Source organism: Helobdella robusta (genome assembly GCF_000326865.2).
Source record: "Helobdella robusta unplaced genomic scaffold HELROscaffold_1, whole genome shotgun sequence".
Taxonomy (NCBI): domain Eukaryota; kingdom Metazoa; phylum Annelida; class Clitellata; order Rhynchobdellida; family Glossiphoniidae; genus Helobdella; species Helobdella robusta.
Window position 1 is genome coordinate 11706109 of NW_008703570.1, and position 23276 is coordinate 11729384.

At 33.6% G+C, this 23276-nt stretch overlaps 4 protein-coding genes across 4 annotated transcripts; 2 read left to right on the forward strand and 2 right to left on the reverse strand.

Annotated features, from left to right (window-relative positions):
- Positions 1-4146: 4146 nt before the first annotated feature.
- Positions 4147-5657, reverse strand: HELRODRAFT_159613 (hypothetical protein; the record flags this gene model as incomplete). The annotated part of the gene is made up of 3 exons (XM_009011488.1): positions 4147-4201; positions 5218-5390; positions 5571-5657. 3 exons carry the CDS (start codon positions 5655-5657, stop codon positions 4147-4149), a joined length of 315 nt encoding a protein of 104 aa, XP_009009736.1.
- A 329-nt stretch (positions 5658-5986) lies between these two features.
- On the reverse strand, positions 5987-8006 carry HELRODRAFT_159614 (hypothetical protein; the record flags this gene model as incomplete). The annotated part of the gene is made up of 2 exons (XM_009011489.1): positions 5987-7105; positions 7878-8006. 2 exons carry the CDS (start codon positions 8004-8006, stop codon positions 5987-5989), a joined length of 1248 nt encoding a protein of 415 aa, XP_009009737.1.
- Positions 8007-12015: 4009 nt separating this feature from the next.
- HELRODRAFT_93606 (hypothetical protein) lies at positions 12016-16774 on the forward strand. Its single transcript, XM_009011490.1, has 13 exons — positions 12016-12219; positions 12409-12460; positions 12722-12844; positions 13119-13202; positions 13393-13516; positions 13671-13825; positions 14120-14222; positions 14453-14508; positions 14893-15010; positions 15342-15465; positions 15681-15779; positions 16046-16134; positions 16397-16774. Exons 1-13 carry the CDS (start codon positions 12077-12079, stop codon positions 16516-16518), a joined length of 1392 nt encoding a protein of 463 aa, XP_009009738.1. The 5' UTR covers positions 12016-12076; the 3' UTR covers positions 16519-16774.
- Positions 16775-20033: 3259 nt separating this feature from the next.
- Positions 20034-20837, forward strand: HELRODRAFT_134261 (hypothetical protein; the record flags this gene model as incomplete). Its single annotated transcript, XM_009011491.1, has 2 exons — positions 20034-20264; positions 20571-20837. Coding segments are annotated over 2 exons (498 nt in total), but the record flags the coding sequence as incomplete, so codon positions are not given.
- Positions 20838-23276: the final 2439 nt, after the last annotated feature.

A 23276-nucleotide genomic window follows, 5' to 3' on the forward strand; every position in this document is an offset into this window, starting at 1 on the left:
TGTGTGTGCGTCCGCGCAAACCATCTATTGTATAAATAAACCCAAAAACACAAGCAAACTCTATCTCACACAACACACACACACGCACACATACATACATACATACATACATACATACATACATACATACATACATACATACATACATACATACATACATACATACATACATACATACATACATACATACATACATACATACATACATACATACATACATACATACATACATACATACATACATACATACATACATACATACATACATACATACATACATACATACATACATACATACATACATACATACATACATACATACATACATACATACATACATACATACATACATACATACATACATACATACATACATACATACGTCATTAGCAAGTTGTGTATATCCGTAACCATTCATCCATCTTACACGACGCTCAATTGTCAATCACCGCATCACATCATTATCCTGATTACTGAGTCAAGTCAGCATCATCTTCATCTTCATCATCTTCTTCTTCATCTTCATCATCATCTTCTTCATCATCTTCTTCATCATCAGTTGTAACAGTATCATCAGCATGGTTGGCACTGCTTACAAAGATATCATCATCATCATCATCCTTTTTATCATCGTCGTTATCCTACTCGTCCTTACAATCGTCTCATCATCATCACTATGATCCAGCTTAATTCTTTCACGTGACATTTGCTCAACGTCTGAAGTCCAGTGCTAAATAATATAATAACTCTCTCTATCTCTTTCTCTCTTTCTCTCTCTTTCTTTCTCTTTCTTTCTCTCACTCATTCTTTTTCATTCTCTTTTTCATTTATCTTTTTTCTTTCACCATTGCTCTAAAAAGGAAAGTCAATAGAGGAAGTATATCTTGGATAATAACGCTGACAATGACGATGATGATGCTGATGACGATGATGATGCTGATGACGATGATGGTGGTGTGACGATGATGATGAATGATGATAAATGATGAAGAGGAGGAGGAATGAAAAAAAATGAATAATGAAAAAGAAGAAAAAGATGATGATGGTGATAATGATGATGAAGATGATGATGCTGATTAAAAAGAAGAAGAAGAGGATGATGATGCTGATGATGATATCGGTAGTGGTGCTAATGTTGATTTGGTTCTTTCTTCTTTCCACCTCCTCCCTCCCAGTGCTTAAGGGTGTCAATCAAGGGACAATGTGAGTGAAATGAGGTGCGGTCTAGAGCAATGATGCTGACGATGGTGATGATGATGATGCTGACGATGGTGATGATGATGATGCTGACGATGATGATGACGATGATGAGGACGACGGTGATGACGATGCAACAGAGGCCATAAAACAAAAAATGATGATAGTAACGATGCCGACGACTTAGTTGAAAGAAAGCCAAAAAATATTTTCGCATTAAATGTCCACTTTTTAAACTCAACTCTGAAGAACGTGTGCATGTTTAACGCTCAAATAGAAACTACGTCTAATGTAATTTAAAGAAACAAACAAAATGTTTATAAAAAAAACCAAGTGAATACTGACGAGTTGTTTATTTGAAACTAGTCAACCGGTAACTAACCATGGTAATAGATTCCTCGCGACATCAATACAAACAACATCAACACCTACGCAGAAAAACATCAACAACGCAAACAATATCAACGACTACAGTCTCTGCCACAAGCCACATCAACACAAACAGCATCATGACATCAAAACGAACAACATCATGACATCAACACAAACCACATCATGACATCAACACGAACAACATCATGAGACCAACACGAACAACATCATGACGTCAACACAAACAGCAACGTGACGTCACGTGCATGTGCCAGGCAGACAAAAAAACGGATTGCACCATAGAATAAGATGGCTGTCCCAGTAACATCCAACTAAATCCAACCACTTAGGAAAAAATCTTTGACTCACTTTGAAATTTTTTTTCTCAAACATCTCCCGTTTCACGAATTATTTATTTTCACTCTCTTTCTATTTTTCAAATAAAAACTTAGAAATCCTATTCAATTAAATTCCAAAGCTACCGACTTTAAGTGTATTTGTAAGGTAAGGATGATATCGAAGAGAAGTTTTTTTGTATACATAGAAAATAATTTGTCAGGAAGAAAAAAAAATTAAGTGATTCACTCTCTACCATTTTTCATACGAATTTTACGAATTTTGTGTCATTAATTAATTAATTCATTCATTCATTCATTCATTCATTTATAAACCCTATCAACGCAACATAAAATTTCTATAAAAAAAACATTTTGGAGTTATTTTTGGTGACAAAAAACAAACAAACAAAAAAACATTTTTAAGACAAAACAATATAAGCGGCAAAGTTACTTTTTATTCTACAGCATTGAGGACTGGTTGCTGAGGCATTCCTTGATGTTTTCATTCGACAAGTTTTCAATTGTTTGGCTAATCTCGCTACAAATCAAACTCGGTGGAAAATGGATTTCCAAACAAAATTAATCTTAGTAGCTATGGATGGAAAAAATATAATGACAACTGCAAACATGGGTGGAAAGGGGGAAACAATGCTGATGCTGGTGGAAATGTGATGAAGATGAAGACGACGTGATGATGAAAATGGAGATGAGGACGACGATGATAACGATGGTGATGAAAAGGATGATGGAGACGATGATTGCGATGAAAATAACGATGATGAAAATGGTAGCACGAAGATAACATTTACGATGGTGAGGATGATGATGGTCATGATGATGATGATGAGAAAGAGGAGGATGATGATGACAAGAGTGGTGGTGATGATAATGATGGCTGCCATTTGCAATGATGACAACTATAATCATTACCATCATCGTCGTCATTATTAATGAATTTCTTTTAATTAATCCTCAAAGGTATCAACAGCAGACGTAAGTGCGAGCAAATCCACGCATCAAACACGTGGCAGATGGTAGGTGAGGATCTATTTGTATTTGAATCCGGACAATGCAACAGTAGAATCAGGCGCCTTACCACGTTGCACTACCCACATCATTATTATCATTATTGTTATTATTATAATTATAATAATAATTATTATATCATTATTATTATTATTATTTAATGTCAATGGTTTTTCGAATTGAAAGATGTTGGAGATTAGTGAAAGGAAGTTTTTAAGATTAATCTAGAAGGTGCTAAAAAATTTTAATCCTTCATCATCATCATCTTACTTTAATCATTCCATAATCCCAGTTTTATTATTATCACCATTATTATCACCATTTCATCGTTACTGTGTTACAAGGTAGCACCATCAAACCATCATCATTCGCTCCGTCGTTGTCATTATTATCATTTTCATCATGGTCACAAAGATTGCAACATAAAATTCAATCATCATCAAAATCATCATTGTTATCATCATCATCATCATCATCATTGTTATCATCACCACATCATCATCACCATCACTACACCACATCATCGCCGCCACCATGTCCACATCATCATCGCCACCATCGTCGTCGTCATCATCAGCACTCAGTGCATGGAATCAGGGCACGCAATTTCTTTTATTTTCATATTTATTGCAGTCAGTCTGCATTGCCGTTCGTCAATCCGACGACAATGCTATCGTTCAATGGTTCGTTCGTTTGTTCGTTCGTTTGTTCGCTTGTTCGTTCGTTTGTTCGCTTGTTCTTTCTTTTGTTTGTTTGTCTATTAGTTCATTCATTTGTTTAATCACTCATTCGATTTTTCTGTTCATGATTTATTGTTCATGTTTGTTTATCTAGTTGTTTGTTAATTTCATCTACTCGGTCATTCAAGACATGAAACATTCAACTTTTAAATTTGTTCATTCATATGTTCATTTATGCCAATATTTAATTATATCCATTAATTAATTAATTAATTAATTCATTCATTCATTCATTTTTGTATTCGTTTGCTTATTTATCCATTTATTTGTTCATTCTCCCACTCAATCAGTCACTCTTTGAGAGATTCATTCATTCATTCACTCATTAGCACGTTCATACAATCATTCACTCATTATTCATTTAATTGCTTGCCAGATTACGACAATCACCTATCCTTCTTTCATCCTTTCAAACTTTCCACCCATCCCATTCATCAATTTATTTCCTCCAATGCACTACTAAAATTTTCAATTCAATTTTTTAATTCATTTTTCTTTATTTTTTTTAGTTTTTCCTTAATTATTAAGCTGGTAATTTGTTTTATTTTTAAAACATTTAATTAACCAATTAATTGAAAGTATGCGAAATAGCCATTTGACGTAATTTGTCGCATTAGTTTTAATTTAAATTTTTGTATTTTAATTATTTTTTTCAATATTTTGGGTTTTTTTATCTGAACATAACAAACTTATTTAACAATCAACCAGGCAATCAGTTAATCAAAAATTCAATCCAAAAACCAATCTTTAGCTAATAAATCAATCAGCAAACCAAACATTTGACCAGCAACTCAATCAATTAACCAACCAACCAATTATTTAAACAGTCAACCAATTAACCAATCAACCACCGAACAGCCAACCAATCAATCAATCAGCCAACCAATCAATCAGCCAACTAATCAATCAACCGCAGAAGAGCCAGGTAGCCAAGGTACCGGCAATCCAATTATCTCAAATAAGTGATGGTGCATAAGTAAGTTAGTAGAAAAGTATGTAAGTAGATAAGTGAGTATATATCTGTATAGGCAGATGAGTGAATGAGCGAGTGAATGATGAATGAACAACTGAGTTATAGTAGGTATGAAACAGTAAAATAAAAAGAACATTTAGTTATGCAAATAACTGAATAAATTACAAGTAAATAAACAAGTAAATTAATATGTAATTAAATAATTAAGTTAGTAAGTGATGTATGTGATGCGAGCAAAGAAAAAAGTTAATTGATGAAAGTATGAGCACATTAAATAAATACCTGAATAAATTAAAAATAAATAAACAAATAAAAACTCAAGCAGTGGCAGGCGCCATGTTTTGAAATAATTTAAGCGGCAAATCATCGAAAATTCAAATTTTTGGGGTAATTATCATTTGGAAACATATGATTCAAGGCCGAATTGTTGAAATAGCAAAATTTTGGAATGTAAATTTAAGTTCGCTGTGACTATTCCGACTGATTTGATCTTTTTTTCAAAATGATGAAAAAATTTCTCTCCCACTATTTGGCGCCAATGTGCACTGCGTATAGTAACCAGTCAACCAACCTGAAGTTGCTACAGGGATGAATGATCCAATTTCCAGCTTCCTGTTGACGCATCTTCTCCTTCATAAGAGCCTTCTTGTTCCCAAACAACTTCATGGCCAGTTTGTTGTCTGAGGGCTGGAAGAAGGAAATTATCTGCTCCTTCAGGAAACTGCTGCCGTTGGCTGATTTTATCTGACGGGGTTGTTGCTCGTGATTTGTTTGTTGTTGATATTTGTTGTTGTTTGTTGTTGTTGTTGTTGCTGTAATTTTGTGTCATGTTTTGTTGAGATAGTTAAGATTGGCTAGTTACATTGTAACGCGCAAGAGACATTGTTAAAACATTAATTATATTTGCAATTAACGCTATCTTACATTGCTCGCCATTTTTATTTCCGCCAAATGTATGCGTGATCTTTGATCATGGAGAATTAATTTCAACGTCCGACCTAACGTCACCATCGTTCCATTCCTCGCCTCAATCAATGGCCACAACAACAACGGGCGCAATTACTGCTCACTTCAAATTTCACGCACTCTCACACAGCCAGCCATTGTCCTTGCAATTGAGTTAGCATGACTGTATTAGTTCGCTATCGAATTACGGCAAGATTGTGACAATATCGTACGGCCGATGACGTCATCATAATAATCTTTTTATCATTGTTTTTTCATCAATATAGAAATGCACTCATGCTTTTAAATTGCCACTATATTCTTGCTAAGCATTCTATGTCATTCGCAAACATTAATTTTATTAATAATGCATTAAATAAATTTAATTAAATAATTCAACCAGCGACATTTCGTTCTGCTTTCACAAAACTACTAACCATTTCCGGTTCTTTAGTCGGCGAAAAATCTTCTTTCGGCGTTCCATACAAACTGACGTCATCAACAAATCCGGCGATGTTAGCGACACCTATGAGACTTCCTGCAAGTCCAGCTGAACAGGAAAGATGCCGATTTTTGGCACTGGATAATTGTTGCAGTTTGATGCTGCGGTTGTTGTTGTTGTTGTTGTTGTTGTTGGATTGTTGTCGTGAGTTGAAGAGAAGCGTTGGCGATACGATGTAGTCCTCAGCGACCACGTGGTCGTCGTAATAAACTGTCGAATCGAGGAAGTCTTCACTGTAATGATGTTGCAGCGGGGCGTTAAGTCTAAAACGTCGTTGTTTTGCGTTGTTGCTGCTGCCGTAGTTGTTGGTGTTGTAGTTGCTGTTGTGTAGTATCAGTGGTGGCGGCAGTTGCGTTCGTTTGTAAGAGATTGAAGCCAGCCCGCCAATGCTGTAGGGTATGTTGATAAGTGTTGTTGGCTTGATCGGTTTTGTGGTGATTGATGTTGTTGTTGATGTGGTAAAAGTCCTGGATGATGATGTTGTTGTTGTTGAGTTGCAGTACGTAGACGTTGTGTTTTCATAAATAGTCGTGATTTTACTGTTGGTTGACGACGAGTGCTTGTGGGACGTGCTATCGACTGATGATGATTTTGTTGCTGCTGCTAATGTTGTTGTTGTTGTTGTGGTTGTTGTTGCTGCTGCAGCTGCTTCTAGCGGCGGTGATGGAATTCTTGTCGTCAAATGTTTTGTTGTTGAAATGATGTACTCATCAATTTGTGGAATGTTGTTGTCGTCGAACACAATGAAATGAACGTTTGGTTCGTATTTGAAGTCACTTCTGCAACTGTTGCAGTTGTGGATGGGGGAGTCAATATTGATGTACGCCGATGTGGTTTTCGGCTGTTTTGTGGTTGATGTGGCTGAAACGAAGGACGTCGTTGATGTTGATGATGTCGTTGATTTTGTTATTGATTTTGATGTTAGCGTTGTGGCAAAAGATGTTATTGATTTTGTTGGTGTCGTCAATGTGGTTGCCGCTAACGATGTTGTCGCTAGTGGTGAGGTTTGTGGCTGTGGTGGCAATTTTACATGAGATATTATCGCTGAAGTCGTTTTTGATGAGGTATAGATTGAAGCGTTACGTGAACTTGTTGAAGTTAATATTGTTGTTACTGCTGCTACTGCTGTAGTTGTTGTTGTTGCTGCTGTGGTTGATGTTGTTGTTGCTGTTAACGTTTTGGCAGAAATAGTTAATGGTTTTGACAGCATCACGGTAGTAGTAGTATTGTTAGAGTCTGTTAATGTTATCGATGTTGCAGTTGTTGATGTTGTTGTCAGGGTTGAGGTTGTTGTTGTTGAAGTTGATGATGCGACTGACCCACCAACATTTTTCCTACAAAGAGCGTCAACATACCTGTTATTATCATCATCATCATCATCACAGTGTTTCTTTCCACCAACATCATAATCATCACTATCATCCCGTTCACTTTTCATGTTCGCAGTTGTTGTTCTGCATGACTGGTTCGCCTCGTTCGTCCGTGCAAACCGGTTCTCATCATGGAGACCTGCTTTCTTTATTTCCAGTGCCGTATGTTGTTTTGGTTGTCGTTGTGGCTGCTGCTGCTGTAGCGTTGCTGTTTTAAATGTTGGTAATGACTCTGTTGGTAAAATAAATGTTGTTGTTGATTTAAGAGTGGAGCTATTTGACGGTTGATTTGTTTTCGGTATTGTTGCAAAAATTGTTGTCGTTGAAATAGTTGTTGAAGCAGAATATAAATTTTTCAATGATGACGATGACGTTGCAGTTGTTACGTGCGATTGCGATAAGGATGATAAAAACGGTGATGAAGACGAAGATGACGACGATGTTGTTGCTGGTGACTTCAACAAAAATGTCGTTGATGTATTGACGCGATTTGTAAAAGTTCTGTCTTGAGGTGCGCTGAATGCTGGAACATCCAAGAGCCATGATGCTTCTCGAGCCACATCATCATCGTTGACGTCACTTTTTTCATTATAGCTTTTAAATTTTCTCTTCAGACTTTTTTTTATCAACTTGTTGTTGTCATTATTACTATTATTGTTATTGTTGTTGACATTTGTAGCATCAACTCTGTTGTTGTTGTCATTTAACAATGGTTTCGAAGCATCTTCGTCTTCCTCCTCCTCCTCATCATCATCATCATCAATGCTCCTCTTCTTCGCTGGATTGCATTTTAAATTCTTTTCAGACTTCGATGATGATGAGGAAGCTGCTGATGGTGATGATGCTGGCGATGTCTTTGATGAAATCATCACAACTCCAGTTTGAAGTCTTTCTTTAACAAATGTATTAATCCTTGTATATCGGCACTCGCCTACGATCCCCTACATACTTCCATACAAACATACGCAGGGTACATACATGTATGTATGACGTACACATGCAAACGGTATAAATTAATTAAAGTACAACAGTTCGAATACTTCACAGTACCTAATTCTCCTCTCAATGATTTTAATTAAACGTAATACGCGAGCATTATCCGCCAATTCTGCAAATTGTCGCATACCTATGTGTGAAAATGGAATGAATGCTTATGAGAATAAAAATACATACATACATCTATATACATACACACGCACACACATACATACATACATACATACATACATACATACATACATACACACATACGTACGTACATACATACAATATATACACCATGTACAGTACATGTGTATAAGTAAGTTTGTGTTATTTAAGTGCATACCTTTATGCCTACCTGCATAGTTTGGTACCGGTGCTTAATACTATATCAATTCATTATCATCATTAATATCATAGTCATCGTTGTCGTCCTCATCATCTTAATTGTTATCATCGGCATTTTTTTCTTCCTTTTTTTATCATCGTTATCGTTTTTCGTAGTGTTTGTTGATGATAAATGCAGAAAGACAGAATGGATATAAAATTGTGAATGCTTTGTAGTGCATATTTCCTTGCCAATTATATATACATGTGTGTGTGTGTGTGTGTGTGTGTGTGGTGTGTGTGGTGTGTTGCGTGTGTATTTAATTCCATACATATTCATACATACATACTTTTAGTTCGTAAATTGTTTTCAGTTAAACTGTATACATTTCTTGCTTATTTTACTTTTTTAATTATTAAAATTTGCTTTTGATAAAAATTCATGCCAGCTAGCTAACTTTTTTCAATTATTTTTCAATTATTTTTCCATAAGAATATTTTTAAACTTTAAATAAATAAAAATTAAATTAAATTATTTTAAAAACCCAAACAAAGTCATTGAAACCGTGGACCATCAATCACACAAACAGCAAGATGCGGTAAGGTAAGTTGTGTTCGAAATTAGCATCATACTCGTCAACGTCTATTTACCCATGTAAGTTTGGATGTTTGAGTATGCATGTATGTGATTGTGTTGTGTGTGTACATGTGTGCATACGTATGTATTTATAAACCTATGTATTATATATAATTGTCTAAATATCTGTATATAATTGTCTATGTATCTATATATAATTGTCTATGTATCTATATATAATTTTTACAATATTCTATAAATTCTACCGAATGTTTGGCGTTAATATGTTTGTAGTTCGTTTTTTCGATTTTTCTCACTAAAGTTTTTTGGTGAACGTTTAGTTTATTAAAATTCAAAATAAACTTATTTTTCGAATTCATGCTGCAAATAAGGCCATATTTCGATTCCGAATGAATCATCGTCAGTGCTCCTTGTTGTATATATATAGGGAAATATTGACTTTGTCAAGATTAACTTTGACGTTGTAAAAATTAACTTTGGTGTTGTAAAATTGAACTTTGATGCGAATTGTGCATATGTGCAATTGTGCATATGTACCCACTTAGTTAAATTAAAAGTGCTAGGTATCATCACTAGAGATTTTTTATTGGCGGAGTTGCCTGGCTGTGTGGTTTTTTCTTGCCTGTATTTTTGTGTATATATATAATCTTTTACTTTATGTGCAAAACCTAAGTAAAATACATACATTTATACCTATCTTAAATGTACACTCAAAATTTATCCAATGTGATTTAACCACCTTTCACGTCTCAAAATTTACATTTGAAACTCGAAAAACATGGATTTTTAGCTTTTCTTGTAAGCAAATCTTCTTTATCGCTTTTCCGTGTGTTACAAAAAATATATGTGGCCACAATTTTTGAAACCAGAATAACGTTCAATTGAAAACACCAAATTTTTTTTACTTTCAGGCAAAGATAGTTGGTTGGGACTGAGAAGCATTTCATGACTCAGTAAAAGCAAATAAATCGAATGTGACATCCAGAGTGCAAGGTCATCCAGGGTTCAAGAACATTCAAGGGTAGAATGTAGTTCAGAAGTTCTAGATCATCCGAGGTACAAGATGATTCAAATTCATGCGGTAAGAAAAACAAAAGACGATATTCTATATATAAATTTACAATATTTTTACGAGTTCGCTTCAGTTTCAGACAATTTTCCATGATTGAGTAGCAAGCAATTACTCGTGTGCAGTGAGATATGTGCTGCAAAATGTCAAAACTAGATCAAGACATGAAGCAAATCAATAAATTCTACGAAATCAATGCTCGTTGGTTGTACAATCAGGTGAGAACGTCGTACCAGGCTGCAGGCAGGTAGGAAGGTGATCACGGAACAATTCATCTCATACTTGGCTTCAAGGGCATGATATAGAGGAGAACGGCATTTGATTTATCTACTAACCTTGCAGTAATTTCATAATAGAGTTGCAATACATCTTCATACGTGTTTCTTGCGTTAAGCTGTAGCATGCATTGGCACACAACATCAGCTCAGAAACATTTTTGGTAAAAGTGATATTGTATCCAAGTGCATGCAAATGCACGAACTCTATTTAGCTCACTGTTTGCCTGCTAAAAATGTTCGCAAATAGGGATGAACGTTGAATGAACGTTGGATGAACGTATGCTCAACATCGATCGCGTCATTAATGTTCTCCTTCCTGGGCAAAATTATTCAATCAATACGTCAATATCAATCAATAGATAGTGCTCGTATTTCATTTAGCGACAGAAGAATGAACGAATGAATGAGCGATAAACGAATGAATCAATGAACATTAAACAGCAATTGAATGAACAAATGCATGAATAAATAGCTGTATACGTGAATGGGTGGATAAAAAATGGTAAGAAGATGGTCAGATAAGTGAATGAGTGAATGGACAAGTGTGGGAATAAATATAAAGGATGAGGGATAATAATGAATGGATGGATGCGCAGAAATGAATGAATAAACAAACCGTCAATAAATTAATGATCTTATGGCCAACCTTCACCTGAGCAATAATTATTGTACGTTAGATAAGCTATTAATTGAGGGTACATACATGAACATGAATGGCAACATCAATTACTACTTTTTCTTTCAGAAGCAATACTAAATGTGAATGTTTCTTTATTGTATTTGTTCTTTTATTATATAGGTCAACAATCATGAATATTTATAGGTGCTCTATTAGTGTACGCCTTAAGAGAATCTAGTTTTACTCCAAGGCCATTCCGTGAAGAGTCGCACGTTGACGAGGTTCGAACGCAAAGCAATCTCCATTTTAAGCATAAATCATAAATAGCTTGTGTTAGTGAAAAAGAAATTATGTTGACGTCGGTATTAACATTTTTAACGTCTTTGCCACCAACAACTCTGCCTCTGTTCTTTCCAATTTTTTTACTGAAACCTTTTTCTTTGGCTACCTTATAGTTACAAAGTTCAGAGAGCCATTTCCGCGACTTTGAAAGCGCTTAATTAAGTACACCGGCTGGTTTCATAAACATTTAGAAAATATAATATATGTTATATATGATATGTTATATCATATTCATATACATTGAATAAAAGCTGATATATTGCACATTCTACATTTTACCAAATTTTTTAAATTACATTAAGTATAAAGCTAATCTCAGAGCTCATTGTTGTAAAGTAAACATTGAATGGCTTTCAAATTGTCTCTGGTAGTATTTTAAGAATTATTTTTTGTCTCACGATGTCTTCTGCCGACGATCAGACTTTGAAGAGCAACAGCGTCAACAACAACAATCATGTCTTTGAGAAGGTCAACAAGACTAAGATGACTCTGGAGAATTATTACACTAATCTCATTACCCAGCATGAAGAAAGAGAAACCAGGTTTGGTTAGGCTTGTCTGTCTGTCTCGATCTTTCTGTCTGTTGTTGTTGATTGATTATTAGAATGATCCTTTTATTTCATTAGTTTCATTTCATTTGTTCCTCCATCATTACATGATTTGCTACTTTTTTTATCTAATTGTGGTGTTCATTACTAATTCAAGTGATTGGTTGTTTTCATTGGTTGCAGAATAAAACAGTTGGAGCGATCAATGGAAAGAGAAGGATTAACAGATGAACAGGTTTGTTGTTTGAATTTTGAATTTTATTTATTCGTTTATTAATAAATAATTAAATAATATTATTGATTGTTATCTTTTTTATATTTAGTTAATAAATACTATTCATAGTTTTATTTTAATTATTAATTTTTAATCATTATTTTATTTGCATAGCTCAATTTTGTTTCAAATGATTTCATTTACTTACAGTAAATAAATTTATTTTCTTATTATCTAATTGACAATTGAAAATATTTATTTATAAATTTATTTTTTGGACAGAAATGTGAAAAACGACAGATGCACGCTCTTAAAGAGACAGAATTTTTGCGATTAAAACGAGCAAAACTTGGCGTCATTGATTTCGAGCCACTGAAGGTCATAGGTCGGGGAGCTTTTGGAGAAGTTAGTGCAAAATCTGGTAACATTATTTACATGCCTAACTACCTTGTTATTTACTAAAGAATGATGATTTGGAAGATAATATTTAATTAAAATAAATCTGATGAAAATGTTAATTAATGGTGATAACAAAAATAATGTCAATGAGGATGATGTGATTATGATGATGATGATGATATTGGTGATGTCTATGATGGTGATGATGATGATGTTGGTCATAATGATAAAGATGATAAAAAATATCATGATAATTTTTCTTCAAACTACTCGCCACAAGGTCCGACTAGTTCAGAAACGAGATACTGGTCACGTGTATGCCATGAAGATTCTAAGGAAGGCTGATATGCTAGAGAAGGATCAGGTAGTCCATCTTATCTTTCTTGATGATGATGTGATGATGTCATGTGATATCATGTCATGTCATGTCATGTCATGGGATACAATGATGATGGTAGTGATGAAGAAGATAAAGATGATAATGATAGTGGTCGTGATATGCTTGTGAAAGATCAAGAATTTGCAAAAATTGATATATGTATCACAAAATGTAGATAGCACATGTGCGAGCGGAGAGAGATGTCCTCGTCGAAGCAGATCACTTGTGGGTCGTTAAGATGTTCTATTCATTTCAGGACTCCACCAGCCTCTATCTTATCATGGAATTTCTACCTGGAGGTTGCTGTTGCTGTAGCCACTGATGCTTTTGATGGTGGTGGTTTCAATGTTGCTGAAGTTGGTGTAGTGTTATGATTGTTATGATCAGTGTTAGTCTATGATTGTTCTGATCAGTGTTAGTCGGCATCATTTTTATCACCACAACGAACGCCAGGTGACATGATGACCATGCTGATGAAGAAGGACACAATGACAGAGGAGCAAACGCAGTTCTACATAGCAGAAACAGTCCTGGCCATCAACTCCATACACCAGCTTGGATTCATACACAGAGACATCAAACCTGATAACCTACTGCTAGATGCAAGGGTGAGTCTGTGCTCCTTGTGGCCTAATAGTTTAAAGTGCTGCGTTCTCTGTTAAAGTGACCTGGTTCAATTTCAAAGAAATTCCTGTTTATTATATGCAAATTTGTGTGTCATGCGTTGATTCACGTGTGTGTGTGTGTGTGTCTATGTGTGTTGTGTTGTTTTGTTTTGTTGTTGTAAAAATGAAAACAATTACCATGACAAACGGTATAACACACCAGTAACAAGTACTAAATGTCACAGTGAATTATTATGCTATTACGCTGACGAGGGTAACAATTAATTGCGTTGTTAGGGCCATATAAAGCTCTCAGATTTTGGCCTCTGCACAGGCCTGAAGAAGTCCCACAGGACTGAATTCTATAAGGACCTCAAACAGGCCAAGTCATCTGATTTTGGTTTGCTTGTTTGTTTCTTTGTTTGTTTGTCTGTTTGTTTGTCTGTTTGTTTGTCTGTTTGTTTGCTCGTTGTTCATTTATTCATTCTTTGCTTGTGTAAATTTTTATTTGTTTTAGTATTTATCTGTTTGTTTATGTTTTGTTAGTCTGCTAATTAGTTTGATTTGTCTTTGAATATTAATTATAATAGTATAATATTATACATGTGATGATGACGACGACATCAACAGTTTCCAGTCCAATGGATTCGAAGAAGCAGTCATGGAGAAGCAGAAGGAGAGCGCTGGTACGTTCTTCAGTGTTCTATGGCTGATTCCACTTACTTATTTTCTTTACTATGCGGCTCTTACATTTGCAGAATCATTTTGGACAGACAGCATTCGAACCAGGTCAGCACGCAGTAACAACGCAAGGGCTGGCACTTTTACTGACTGAGCTAAGCTAACTCACTGATCAAACTCAACATTGTTGTCGTTTCAATTAGTTTTTCAATTATATTTTTTATTTATCCAATTATATTTTGTATTTGTACCTGTCTGCACAATATGCTCAATCATTCAATCCTAACATTCTTGCCCTATTATGCTATGTGCATACGAATGCTCACTATTAATTAATATTCATGACCTAATTAATATAATGGGCCTAATTAAATTTTTAATTTATGCAGGCATATTCGACAGTTGGGACGCCGGATTACATAGCACCTGAGGTCTTCCTGCAGACTGGATACACAAACAGTTGCGATTGGTGGTCGCTTGGAGTCATTATGTTTGAGATGCTCATTGGTCAGTTCTATTGTCAAATTCTTGTTTTTTGGTCGGTTGTATTGTCGAATTATTGTTTACTGGTCAGCTAATTTTTAAACTTATTATTTTATCAACTAGTAATGGCTAGTTGATTTATTGCTAATATTATGAAGTATTTTGTTTAATTTTGGTGGTGTTTGATAAATGTTTTAGTTTTTATTTAATTATTGATTGATTAAATGATTGATTGATTGATTAATGGATTGATTGATTGATTAATGGATTGATTAATTGATTGGTCGGTTGTCTGGTTGGTTGATCAGTCGGTCAAACGATCGATTGATCGATTAAACAACGACGCTAACAACAGGCTATCCTCCATTTTGCTCTGAGAGTCCCCAAGAAACGTACAGGAAGGTGATGAATTGGAAGCAAACTTTAGTCTTCCCAACCGAAGTTCCTATCTCTAATGAGGCTCGATCACTCGTTCAAAGGTGTCATTCATTCGTTCATTCATTCATTCATTCATTCGTTTATTTGTTTATTCCTTCGTTCGCTCATTTATTCTTTCGTTTGTTTCTTCATTTATTATTTCATTCAATAATTTATACAATAAGTTACATTAATTTATTTGTATCATCGTATTGCGTTGTTTGTAGCATCGCATTGACAGACAATGTCTTATTTTTTTTCTTTCTTTGTTCGAAAGTTTTTGTTGCGAAAGAGAGAGAAGAATTGGCGGGAACAATAACATCAAAGAAATTAAAGAACATCCATTTTTTGCGGGAGTTGATTGGGACCATATACGGTTGGATGGCTGGATGGTTGATTGATTTGTTGGCTGAATGATTGATTGATCGATTGATTGATTGATCGATTGATTGATTGATCGATTGATTGATTGATTTGTTGGCTGATTGATTGATTGATTGATTGATTGATTGATTGATTGATTGATTGATTGATTGATTGATTGATTGATTGATTGATTGATTGATTGATTGATTGATTGATTGATTGATTGATTGATTGATTGATTGATTGATTGATTGATTGATTGATTGAATGATTCAGTGACAGACCTGCAGTCATTCCAGTTAACGTTAAAAGCATCGACGATACATCAAACTTTGATGAATTTCCTGACGTTGATCTTAAATGGCGTATGTTTCGTTTCCTACTTTCATTTTTGCATATTTCATCCATGCATCCATTCATTCATTTATTCGTCAGTTTGTCACTCATTCATTCATCCCTTCATCCGATCAGTTATTTTTTATTCATCCATTTGTTTATCCATTCATCTATCAATTCAATAATTCACTTGACTTTTCCTCTATTGATAGATAGATTGATTTACTGATGATTGATTCATTCATTCACTTATTCATTTACTCATTCAATCAATCACTCACTGATTGGCAGCCTCGCAATCAGAATCATCAGACGATCCATCGAAATGCGATTGGGTTTTCTTCAACTACACCTACAAGAGATTTGAAGGCCTGACGCAGAGAGCCAGACTGCCCTTAAACTTCAAGTCATGATTATCCATTCATTTATTCATTCATTCATTCATTCATTCATTCATTCATTCATTCATTCATTCAATCATTTATTCAATCGATCATTCATTTATTCATCCAATCATTCATTTATCCCTTCAGAATAAATCAACATGTCACATCTGCACTTTCTATTTTTATTTCATTTACATTCTTTTTCAGCTAATTGTTGGTTTATGTTAATTTTAAATGTTAAGTTTTTAAGCTCTCTTTCTTCTTTCTTTATCTCTCTCTCTCTCTCTCTCTCTCTCTCTCTCTCTATATATATATATATATATATATATATATACGAATTGTGTTTTTATTAACTTTTGTCTGTTTAGTTGTTTTTTGTGGGTTTTTTCGCTTATTTATTTTTTAAGATTATTTTTTTTAATTTTACAAATCAAATATTTTTATACTTGATATTTGTATGCGCGCGTGTGTGTGTGTGTGTTGAGTGTTTTTAATTACAAGATCAAAATGCTTAATATATATTTACATATTATATAAATCGTTTGTTTATTCATTCATTCATTCACTCATTCATTCATTCGTTGGTTTGCGTGTTCGATCATTTGTTTATTTATGTATTCACTCATTCATTCATTCATCCATCCATTCATTTCTTCAATAAACTGTTTGACAAAATTTCTAGAAAAAATTTTCATTTTTCTATTCACGATGAGTTATGAATTTTTAAGGCCAAACGAGGCTGTGGCCTTTTTTTATTTTTAACTGTTAAGGACCGTACCTACATACGGACGATCGGGCTTGCCAATACAAACTGTCTTCTATAGCGTTCTGTCTGGCTATTCATTTTGTTGAAGGAAAAATAGCCTCGAAACAAAGAGTAAACAATAATTACTTAAACCTATGGTCAATTGACTGAATAAGTTGTGTAGCTAGCTAACAGATTAGCATAGTTAGTTACAGGAATGCATCAATTGATGATGTTAGTTTATAGCTGTGTGTTTAAAACTGCATAAACACGTTCTCACCTGACAGTTCGTGCAAGCCTGAAGGTAAGTTGGATCACTTGTTGGGGCGTTAGTGGTCCACGCATTTCATTTATTAACATCTTCTTCGTTTTGTTTTTTATCATTATTTTTTTATTAGTAGTAGTAAGTAGTCAGTCGATGTTTCGTTAGTCGAATCAACTTATCGTTTTTCATTATTCATTTATTTATTTTTATCACTATCGTTGTCATTGTCTTTGCTGTTGTTGTTGCTGTTGTAATTATTATTATTATTATTTATGTGTCAATAAATTTAGCCGGATATATTTTTAACTTTAAAGCGTATATTCGGTTTTTTGCACAATAATAACCTACATCCCATGAAATATTCCATAAATAGAAATATGACTTTATTGTAATGAAAAAGTGTACGGGCTAGACATTAAGTCTCCAGCATTGATATATATAGTACCATCAACAATTGTAAAAGAAAATAATATTTTTACAAATTTCAATTTCAGGCAAACTCATCTAAAATCCAATTACACATTGTATTTCAAATCGTCATATTTGTCATTTCGGCCATACGTTCCTCTCATACATTAAGTCAAGTCCGCTCTCCAATCATACTTTATTTTGTCATTTTCTTCTTATGATTGTTATTTCAGTCATACAATTCATACATTATGTCTGATGCACTATCTATTCATACTTAAATTAGGCATTCATCAAATAGTTATCTAATCTCTGTTTAAATTTTTTAGAATTAATATTATTTGGAGAAAAATAAAATGATATTGTCTGTTTCACTGTTATGAATATTTGTAAGTTAACATGAATCTAGTTTAAGTTTGGAGTTAGACAGCTTAGAATGACAAATGTTTCGTTTTTATTCGCTGCGTTCGTAGAAACGTGAAATTTATAACAACGCTGCGTTTGTATAAACCAAGAATACCTGGAGCATATTGGAATTTTCATATGGAATATGGAATTTTTTTCATTTTAATTGCAAGGACTTTTTCTTTTTTACTATTGTAAGTCTACATCTTAGTTATTCTTGAAATACTTAGAGTATATAGTTACTGTTATATTTTTTAAATTATGCCTAGACATAATTTTTTCCTGACTCCAATTCATGTCAAACACGTTATGTTGGCTTTCGCCGTCTACTTCTCTAGAATTCTGTTCTTTTCCAACTATCCTTAGCTATTTTTTCATTAATTACAAATTTCGAAACAATTTTGTTTGCGAATTTCATTGAGAAGCTTTATCGATAACTAAGATGGCGCAATTAAATTGTTTAGTTGATAGGTTGAATAAATGTTTTATTTTATTTATATTATATTATTTATTTAAATCAATCTCCGTTATTGCGCTGATGCTATTGAAAAATCTAAACATTGAATTAATGATGTGAAGAAACAACATTACTATGAACTTAGATCATTTTTAAAAGCCAGTTTTATTTAACCCAAAAACAACATTCAACAATGTAAATATAGTTTTAATTGAATGTTTTTAACAGTAAAACATCTAACAATGATTGGACATGATTAAGACAGCTTAGCATTGCTCTGCTTCCTGCGTGAAAAAATGTGCAAAAAGTTAATTGCACTCTTACTGCATTTAACGTCTTTGGATTGAATTTTTGCCATTTTGAAAGAAAAAAGGTCTATCTTTCGAGATTTGTTGTCAAAGTTGCAGTCTTTTTTAAACATTTAAATTTATTTTATATCTAAATAACTATTTTTATATGGCGAGTGACTTCTCGTTTGAACGGTAATTAAACGAAAACAAATTTGCAACAAACGAACGAAATCAGCGCATTGCCATCAATCAATCAAATCACCACTGAACATAAAGAAAACTGAAAGCTGGTTATGAACACGAACAGATTCAAGTAAGGTAGGCGGATGCTCGTTGGATCAAAGATAGATGGTTCGTTATACGATGGAATGCGTTGATAACGTGAAAGAATCAACGGATGTGGCCTCTAAAGATGAGGAAGATTGTGATGGATTGGCTGAAGGAGGGAAGCAGGAATCAAAAGTTGAGAACCACCAGTTTGCTGCTAACTTTGCTTCTTATTTAACATATTTGTATCAACACTCGCTAGCTGCCAACTTATTACACAACACCTCGAATTCAAAAAGTGATAGCTTGAATTCTGATACGTTTCAACAATATCTAAGTAAATTGTTGTTATTAAAAAATTTAGCCAACCCACTTGCTCATCATAATCAAAGTTTTTCATTGGATGCATTTCCTAATGTGAAAACAGAAAATTCGTCAAATGGCAATGTAGGGGGTGAGGTACTGGATTTAAAGTGCTCTCCATCTCCACACTCCTCAGCTGACACATCATCTTCCTGCTATTCCGATTCTTGTCCAAATTATTCAACTTGCTCATCTCCAGGACCCGAAGATTTGAGAGTTAATAAATCAAATTCTTCAACATCTCAATCTTGGCTCAAACAGGATAATCTTTCTAATCCTAATCATTCTAATTGCTCAACAACAACCAAACTCCATAATTTCAAACTCGACCAAAATCTATGTAGTACTCAGGACATAGCTCGAATGATAGCAGCAGAATTGAGGCATTATGGCATACCTCAAGCAGTATTCTCACAGAAGGTTCTTGGAAGAAGCCAAGGTACTCTAAGTGACCTTTTAAGAAACCCTAAACCATGGAACAAGCTGAAAGCTGGAAAGGAAACATTCAGGCGAATGTTGGATTGGTTGAATCAGTCAGAAGAACAAAGACTGGCAATGCTGAAATATACTCCAGTTGGCAATTATAGTTAGTGTTTCTCATAATATTTTTTAATGTACTGCCTTTAGTATTAATTTGCTTAACACTTTCTTAACAAATGATGCCTTTCAGAGCACAAATGGCTTACTGCAATTTTTAAAAATTTGTTGAAATTTTCAGAATTCAAATCTTCGAAAGCAGCTATCAGTCACTTGAGCCCACCTACTGCCAGCCAGTTATTGTCATCATCAACAACAACTTGTCCAACCCCGACGTCAATAACATCATCGAATTATCAGCTGACAGCATCAGATGAAGGACATCAACAGCAAAACATGCAGGCAGAGCAACAGCAACATGAACTACAAATGGATCTCTCGATCAACGGCAGCAAAAACAACAAACCATGCCGCAAGCCTCGATTAGTGTTCACTGAAATACAGCGCAGAACATTAATGGCCATATTTAAAGAAGTTAAGCGGCCAAGTAGGGATGTGCAGATAACAATTGCTGAACAGTTAAACTTAAAATTATCCACAGTTTCAAATTTCTTCATGAATGCAAGGAGGAGGTCCCTAGATAAGTTCATCAGTCCTGATTCAACTAATTATGAAGATAATGAGAACATCAGCAAGAACATTAGCATCATCAGCAGCAGCTTACATGGCATGAATGATAATAATTTGTTGGATCGCAGTGAGCAAAGTTTCAGCAATGATAATGACGACGATGGTGATAATATCAACAACAACGATAATGACGACAACAACAACAACAATACTAATAATCATAATCACAATGATGATGGGGAGGATGACGATGAAGATGAAAGTTATGATACTCCAATGGACTTTAGCATCAAAGAGGAATCAGTCAATTGAAGATATCTTATATACTTACATATATATATATAAATATATATATATATGTATTTATATATAAATTATATAGGTGGATTGCACCAACAATTTGTTGATGATAATGTTTGAAGCTAAAGATTAATTTTCATTGCAATATTTACTCTCAGTTCAGCAGTTCTGGAATCTTAACTAAATTGTAACTTAACATAAATAATTTGGTTTTGTTCATTAAAATTATTTGTATATTTTTACTTTTTATTATTGATTTTCAGTGAAAGCATATAAGTTTATATATATATATATATATATATATATATATATATATATATATATATATATATATATATATATATATATATATATGTGGATACATATTTTTAGCTTCTAAATCACAAGAAGATGTGACAGACTTTCTTGCTCTGGAGTTAAGTTGCTAACCAACGTACACATATTTATATATACATATATAAACAAATGTGTATATATATATATATCATTTATTCATTTATCAAATCAAAAGAAAATGTTCTAAATATATTTTTTTTAATGTTTTTTGCGACTTAAATATTTTATATTAAGCAAAATTGAATAAATTTTCATCAGATATTTTGTTCAGATGTGTTTGAGCGTGCGTGCGTGTGTGTGTGCATGTTCATTGTACTTGTTTATGTGTATGCATGTGTTTTTGGTTCATGCCATGCACGTATTTGCAGGTATTTGTTGTGTATTTGGTGTTTCGTTGGTGCTTTTCGTGTTTGTAAAGATGTTTTTTTTTGTCATAATTTCCTGGTACACGCTGTTAAGTATTATTGACTGAAGAAAATAATATTAACCAATGATTGATTGATTGATTGATTGATTGATTGATTGATTGATTGATTGATTGATTGATTGATTGGTCAATTAATCTATTAATTATTATACAATTCTTGTAAATCTCAATTACTCTCATCAATGTCATTATTATTTGTGAAAGGTGAGTTAGCATCCATCTCAGTACAAATGCAAAGTACAAATGCAAAGGCTTTTTTGGCTAGAGTGATTTTTGGTCTATCCCTCCTTCATCATAAAATAGATATCTAATCTTCCTAATATTTTCACGTATCTAACTAAACTGTGTTCTTTATTATATGCTAATGTGTCTGTCATCATTTTACGGTTCTAAATCAATCAATGGTATCATCACGTCGCATCATGTTTGTTACTTCGTCTCGTTATCATTACGGCGTTAGCATCATTCTTTGTTATCACCAGGATGTTATCATCTTTTCTAACATCTTCATAAGACACTGTCTTTTTTATTGGTTTGTTATTTTTGTGTATGCCTTTTATTAAATATCTTTGTTCTCTTTTCAGGTAATTATATATCCAATCCAGATAGAAATTTAACATGTCTCTTATCTAATACGAAAAGCATTGTTTAATTTTTTCTTACATTTTTTGCTGCTATAAAAATCAATGCTAGTTTCACTGACGTTTTTTCTTGAAGATTTCCTCGCCAACTTACTGAACGTTGGGTTTTTGTGGCTGTTACATGCATATGCAGTGTTTGTCAATGATTTTTTTTATATCAATTCTTTTGCGTTTTTGATTCTCAACGAATTATATATGTGTGTGTGAGTGTGTTTGTGTTTTTACTTGTAATAATAACTTAATATTACAGCATTAAAGATTGTTTAATAAATTATTTCGATAGAATTAAATTATAAATGACAAACGACTCATTCATCCCATCAATTCATTCACCCATTCTCCATCCTTACAATTAAAAAACGACTGTTTGACAGTTAATCATTTTATTTCATCATGTGAGGCAGATGATGGTGAATCCCCTTCAATTAATTACACGCTAACTTAAATTTGAAACTAGCGTCATGTGTTGAATTTATTGATATATATATTAACTTCATTATTTTTCAAATGCTTGTTCAAATTATATCTGTGCGTGTGTGTGCGTACGTGCGTGTGTGTGTTCGTTCGAACTATTAATCACATTTGCTCAGTTTGTATTATGCATACATAATACACTTTATGCATATTGTATATATATATTCATATAATACTGAGATATATATAATATATATACATATTACATATATCTATATAAATGTGTATAGGCTGGTATAGTGGTGGAGCTGTTTAACCAATTAAAGCTGTTTGTTTCGAGACTTACAAAGAAACATCATG